Source organism: Staurois parvus, unplaced genomic scaffold (genome assembly GCF_062004578.1).
Source record: "Staurois parvus isolate SC_StPar_1 unplaced genomic scaffold, SC_StPar_1.0 ptg001090l, whole genome shotgun sequence".
NCBI lineage: Eukaryota > Metazoa > Chordata > Amphibia > Anura > Ranidae > Staurois > Staurois parvus.
In genome coordinates, this window is record NW_028318886.1 from 1,432,709 (window position 1) to 1,439,943 (window position 7,235).

The 7,235-nt window shown below is 46.4% G+C and overlaps 1 protein-coding gene across 1 annotated transcript in view; it reads right to left on the minus strand.

Annotated features, from left to right (window-relative positions):
* Window positions 1-6,495, minus strand: part of BMP1 (bone morphogenetic protein 1) — a 162,307-nt gene extending 155,812 nt beyond the window's left edge. Inside the window, exon 1 of the mRNA XM_089658704.1 lies at window positions 6,277-6,495. Within this exon, the coding sequence (XP_089514830.1) occupies window positions 6,277-6,427 (151 nt within the window). The 5' untranslated portion in view covers window positions 6,428-6,495. The remainder of the gene's footprint in view (window positions 1-6,276) is intronic.
* Window positions 6,496-7,235: the final 740 nt, after the last annotated feature.

The window sequence follows — 7,235 nt, forward strand, 5'->3', positions numbered from 1 at the left end:
TTAAAGTGCCTAGCTTTTAATCTTTAGATAACACTGTACATTATTATTATTATTATACAGGATTTATATAGCGCCAACAGTTTGCTCAGCGCTTTACAATACAACGGGAGACAATACAGCAACAATACAGTTGAATACAAGAGGGATAGGAGGGCAAGACAAATTGGCTGTAAAACAATCCTTGCGTACAATTTGCGGGTGCCAAAACATTTTACACCAAGAAACAACCAAGACTGAAGTGACTAAAGCGGCTAGTGCTCAGATTTTACACCACCACATGGCTTTTAGTTACATCTTGTTGTGAACTCCGCTGGGATAGAGAAGGAGGGGAATAGTTCAACGTTCTCTGGAACGTACCACAGAAGAGACCAGAGCTGCAATCATGTTTTTGGTGATGTGTCAGTGCTTGCCGTCTCCTCTGCTTTCCACACAGGACATACCGCTGTGCAGCAAGATGTAACAGAGCTCCTACAAATACAAACCGTAGAATTCAGAAGGAGCGTCTTGGATACTCTGTGGAATTCTGTTGAGCCTCTACATTAAAAATGTTGGTGCTTGGAGCAGATTCACGTACCTGCCGGGAACAGGTCCATAAATCTGTCACAGGAGGTGGCTTACAATGCTATCATGATAAAACTTTTGTTGTGTGGGCACAGCCTAATGGAGAATTCAGACTAAGTCCCCATTAGGTCCACCATGACAGAAGAAGCCAATGGCCTGGTTCCATACCGACTATTGGATTTATTTGTGGCTATAGGATCTTCTATTGCAATCATACAAGGCAGACAAGAAATCACTTATCCCCATCAGGCTTCATACCCTGTCCTTGTGCCCCCTACACCAGGACGCCGTTGGTGATGCAGCCAACATCGTGACAACCAATAACTTATCCCCACCCATTCATCTGCCGGTCGGGAGTTTCCTGTAATTGTCCAAATAAGGTCATTGCCATATTTGGGTAAGGGCATCAGCCACTATCATCCTTTGTTTGCATTCAACAGTTGAATGGAGAATTTTCTGACTGGAAATGAGTCACTGGTTGCTAGAAGGCAACTGGTGTCCTAGCAATCCATGAGATCTGTGTGGGATCAGATTTATGACAAATTCCCAATAAATATGTCCCACTCAGGGGCGGACTGACAACTCATGGGGCCCCCGGGCAACAGGGGATCATGGGGCCCCTGTGTACTTGCCCAAACTCAAAAAAGCCTATGAAAAAGGTACCAGGGGCATCTCATGGGGCCCCCTACTGACCCCGGGCCCTTGGGCAGTGCCCGAGTTTCCAAATGGTCATTCCACCCCTGGCCCCATTACTATTACTGGCATCTCTATGTATACCCGTTTACAGCAGTCTGACGGTAATTATTGACGCTGTCATAGCTATATCCACAGGTTTTTAAAGTGGTGGTAATAAAAACTACCTGAATCTGTTGTAAGTGTCAGAGACCATAAAGGATAAGTTCACCTTTTAACAAAAAAAATTATAAAAACACACTTTTTTTGCAGGTAAAAAAAAATGTGCATTTACTTTTTTTTTTTATTAGCCTGGAAAACATTGCCGATTGCTGGTGCAGAGCAGGTCTCCTGCAGACTGTCAGTGGTACAGGCAGACAGTTTTACACTGACAAGAAGAATGAATGAACTACTGCAGCGCCCAACAGCAATGAGAACTACAAGCCGACAGCTGCAAAGGATGTCAGGACTTGTAGTCTTGCCATTCACAGAACACTGTGAATGGATGATGCAGCCAGGTGAGCAGAGGCCCATATGGGTGCTTTTTTAAGAAAAATGTGACAGCTAGTGGGAGGAGTATAACTCGCTCTAGTGGTCACAAGGGGGGATTGGGGGAGGAATGCGGGGGCTGATACAACTATAACATGATACATCCTGAATATGAGTGTAACATGTTACAAAAGATTAACTTATCTTTAAAACTGTTGCAAGGCTTTTCTTAAAGTGTTACTAAACCCAGGACCCTGCATTCACTATATCTGGTCTCTCCCATTACACACAACATGGAAATGCAATTATTTTAGTAAATAGAAACTGCTAAATACCTTTTCTCATCAGCAGTTAAAGCAGTCTTGTGACTTCTATCAGTGTACAGCAGAGCACTAGTTATGGCTTGTAAGAGGAGTTTTCATTCTAGGAGGATGCAGAATCCCTGACCTCTGTTTGGACAATGCCAATTGGCCCTGTGCTGATCACATGCACTCTCCCAAGAAAAAACAAAACAAAAAAAAAAAAACACCACTCTAGCAATACACACCAAACTGAGCATGTGCAGAGTGTTTACACACAGATATGTCTTATCAGAAGATAAGAGGGGGACACTGGAAGAAGGGGAGGATCAGAGAAGACAGGATCAAACAGCGGTTTTACACAATGCAGAGCATTAACCCCTTAGGTTCCACAGTAAGTATATCAAGCATGCTTTACTGCATATACAGACTGATTTTACTGTTGTGGGTTTAGTAACACTTTAATTAGGTTTTAAAGAGACCTACCAACTGAAGAGTGTCACAAATGAGTTAGTCCACCCAAATGTTTTCTGTAAATAATATATGTAGATTAATGATGAGCCGAAAATTATTGGGGTAATAGGGTTATCAGTGTTTTTGCCGATTTAAAAAAAAAAAAAAAAAAAAAAAAAGGGAAGGAAAGTGTTGATACTGGTTGCTTACCTCACACATATTGCCGCTAGGCCGTAATACGCAGTCTCCACGGCCATTACTCTGCTCCGGTGTCCACCCTTAACAATTTTTGTGTGATATCCCCAAAAAGTCGAATGTAATACAATTATATATTCAAATACAATTTATAAAAATATATATATATTTTTTTTAAAACTGTCCATTTTGGTTAAGTACATCCTGAATTTTCTATTTCGGCCCAGAATTTTCATTTCAGTGCACCACTAATGTACATGGATCTCTCACTCTGGATGGGACAGAATTGGACGTGTGTGTGTGGCAGCACCACTGTATTGAAGCAAAGACTATACGCAGGATCGTCGCAGGTTACGCAGGATCATCGCAAGTAGACGCGCTTAGACTTGCAGTTGGGGAAGGGGGGGGGGAATTGGAGAAAAAAAAAAATGCACAGTTGAGCTGCGTTGTTACTACCCCACAACTCTGGCATGGAACAAATTACCCCCCCCCCCCAAATCACATTTTGGAAGGCACTTCGACCTGCTGAACATGACTCACTCAACTGAATGGGGCTGTGCCACAAATGCACATGGCTGTAGGATGATGGTGCAGATTTTCATTGGTTAAAAAAAGGCAGATAGCCTCTTGACTACCTGTCAAGCACCTTCTGAAAAGGGATTTACCGCAGATCACTGTTTAAGCCCTATACACACTGGGGCTCCGGCGTTTAGCTGTGGGCAGAGGGTACAGGGGTCCTTTCCAGCACCACTGCTTGCAGCCTTATGAGACTTCTTGTGTTCTGGGCATTCATCCTGCAGCAGGGATGGATGGTGCACCTGTGCCCTCTGACCACAACCCCATGTACCAAGGATAAATGCCCAGTGTGCACAGAGCCCCTACTTCTGGTAGACTTACAAGAGAGCAGAGATTTGCTGGATGCTCTTTTTACCAGCCAACCATAATCTAGAGAGCGGAGACTCCTAGTCAGACACATCAGTATGGCTGCACCTAATTAACCTAATTACAGCCCCTGTGGACTCCCAATCTGTGCAGTGTGCCGTCTACAGCACAAAGATTAAGAACATTCCCTGGTTTCAGGCAATCCTGGTTACCAGGGACACTTGTCTGCCGTGACATGGACACTCCAATGAGAACGCAAAGATCAGAACATTAATACAATGGATTTTCTGGTTTGATTTAGGAATGTTGATTCTTGTCTTCAATGCTGACATAAAAGGCCCAGAGGAAAGGAGAGATTGTAAAACGGTTACACACTGACAGATACTGATGTAAGACTAACCGAGGGACAGTCACCTGGTGTATGGAGTGCACATCATCAAATCTGGGGGTCATCAAGATATCTCAGGGCTAAGAGTATGCAATGTGTACTGAACACTGGATGTACATATCAGGTGAATAGGGGACCCTTAAAGGGTCTGATTGCTTACAGATTATACCACGCACAAATATAAGAAAGGAAAGGACATTTCCAGGGACCAGTCTAACAAACCTGCAGCTCAGGTACAGCTGGAAACATGAATACGTCTCTATACAGATCTGGAGAGATTGTGCATGTCCTGCTATGTGTGTGCACAGGCCCACGGTGATAGAGGACAGCGTACAGGTCATGTTCTATACTACTTGTGTACAGAGTAACAGTGCATGTCCTATGTGTGTCCACAGATCTACAGTGACAGAGGACAGTGCATGTCCTATGTGTACACAGATCTACAGTAACAGAGGACAGTGCATGTCCTATGTGTGTTCACAGATCTACAGTGACAGAGGACAGTGCATGTCCTATGTGTACAGAGAGTCACAGTGACAGAGGACAGTGCATGTCCTACTATGTGTACACAGATCTAGAGTGACAGAGGACAGTGCATGTCCTACTATGTGTACACAGATCTAGAGTGACAGAGGACAGTGCATGCCCTATGTCTATACAGATCTACAATGACAGAGGACAGTGCATGTCCTACTATGTGTACACAGAGTCACAGTGACAGAGGACAGTGCATGTCCTATGTGTACACAGAGTCACAGTGACAGAGGACAGTGCATGTCCTATGTGTACACAGAGTCACAGTGACAGAGGACAGTGCATGTCCTATGTGTACACAGAGTCACAGTGACAGAGGACAGTGCATGTCCTATGTGTACACAGAGTCACAGTGACAGAGGACAGTGCATGTCCTATGTCTACACAGATCTACAGTAACAGAGGACAGTGCATGTCCTATGTGTACACAGATCTACAGTAACAGAGGACAGTGCATGTCCTATGTGTGTTCACAGATCTACAGTGACAGAGGACAGTGCATGTCCTATGTGTACAGAGAGTCACAGTGACAGAGGACAGTGCATGTCCTACTATGTGTACACAGATCTAGAGTGACAGAGGACAGTGCATGTCCTACTATGTGTACACAGATCTAGAGTGACAGAGGACAGTGCATGTCCTATGTCTATACAGATCTACAATGACAGAGGACAGTGCATGTCCTACTATGTGTACACAGAGTCACAGAGGACAGTGCATGTCCTATGTGTACACAGAGTGACAGAGGACAGTGCATGTCCTATGTGTACACAGAGTCACAGTGACAGAGGACAGTGCATGTCCTATGTGTACACAGAGTCACAGTGACAGAGGACAGTGCATGTCCTATGTGTACACAGAGTCACAGTGACAGAGGACAGTGCATGTCCTATGTCTACACAGATCTACAGTAACAGAGGACAGTGCATGTCCTACTATGTGTACACAGAGTCACAGTGACAGAGGACAGTGCATGTCCTACTATGTGTACACAGTCACAGAGACAGAGGACAGTGCATGTCCTATGTGTACACAGAGTCACAGTGATAGAGGACAGTGCATGTCCTATGTGTACACAGAGTCACAGTGACAGAGGACAGTGCATGTCCTATGTCTACACAGATCTACAGTAACAGAGGACAGTGCATGTCCTACTATGTGTACACAGAGTCACAGTGACAGAGGGCAGTGCATGGCCTATGTGTCCTACTATGAGCGTAAACAGAGCCACAGTGCATGTCCTGACCCCTGTACACACAAATACTTTAGATTGTACGCTCCTTGAATGTTAGTGACTGATGTGAATGTAATAATATATATATGTAAAGTAGACGCCACTATACAAGTACCTGTAATAAATAAATAATGGGGGATATTACTAAAACTGGAGAGTGCAAAATCTGGTGCAGCTCTGCATAGAAACCAATCAGCTTCCAGGTTTTATTGTCAAAGCTTAATTGAACAAACTGAAGGCATTAGCTGATTGGCTGCCATGCACAGTTGCACGAGATTTTGCACTCTCCAGTTTTAGTACATCTCCCCCACTGTGGTGACAGAAGAGCAGTGATGTCCTGCTATGTGCACACCGAGATACGAAGTGACAGAGGACAGTGCTCGTCTTCCTATGATCTGGATACAGAGTACATTGCTATGTGTACACCGAGATACGAAGTGACAGAGCCCCCTCCTGTACACACGGATACATGGAGGATCAGAAGAATACTTTGTTGCCATTAATAATAATAAAGTTGGGTGTAAAGTTGCTCCCTTCCCCCTCCGCTCTCCCCTCCTCTCCCCTCTCACCAGCCTTGCAGGGGTCCTTGTATTCGATGTCTTCCTCCGGCTCGTCCAGCTCCGGGTACATGTCGGAGTAATCGTCCTCCCCCAGAGGGATCACCCCGGGCAGGAGCAGCAGCCATAGGAGGAGCGGAGGGGCTCTGCCTGTCCAGGGCATCCCGGCGGCAGCGATGGATCTGTGCTGGTCTGGGCTCCTCTGCTCTCCTCTTTTTGGGATGTGATGTCGGGAGAGAGGCGGGCTCGGTGCGGATCAGCCCCCTCTACAGCCCGGCCGGGGGATATCATTGTGTCCTGGGAGAGAGCCAGCCTGGTGGAGGGAGGGAGAGAGAGAGAGGAGGAGAGCGGACCTCTCACCTCTCAGCCGGGGCTGCCCGGAGATTGGAGGCTCTCCCACCCCCAGACGCCGGGCATTGGGGGGCTGCAGAGCATCGCACTGCACACGATGGCACAGCGAAAACAACATGGACACCTAGGGTTATGCAGAGCATCGCTCCACTCCCCCTGTATGCAGAGCATCGCTCCTCTCTATGTATGCAGAGCATCGCTCCTTTCCCCCTGTATAGAGCATTACTCCTCTCCCCCTGTATACAGAGCGTCACTCCTCTCTATGCAGAGCATCGCTCCTCTCCCCCTGTATGCAGAGCTTCACTCCTCTCAATGTATGCAGAGCATCACTCCATTCCCCCTGTATGCAGAGCATCGCTCCCCTCTATGTATGCAGAGCATCGCTCCTCTCCCCCTGTATACAGAACGTCGCTCCTCTCTATGCAGAGCATCGCTCCTCTCCCCCTGTATACAGAGCATCGCTCCTCTCTGTATGCAGAGCATCGCTCCTCTCCCCCTGCATACAGAGCATGGCTCCTCTCCCCCTGTATACAGAACGTCGCTCCTCTCTATGCAGAGCATCGCTCCTCTCCCCCTGTATACAGAGCATCGCTCCTCTCTGTATGCAGAGCATCGCTCCT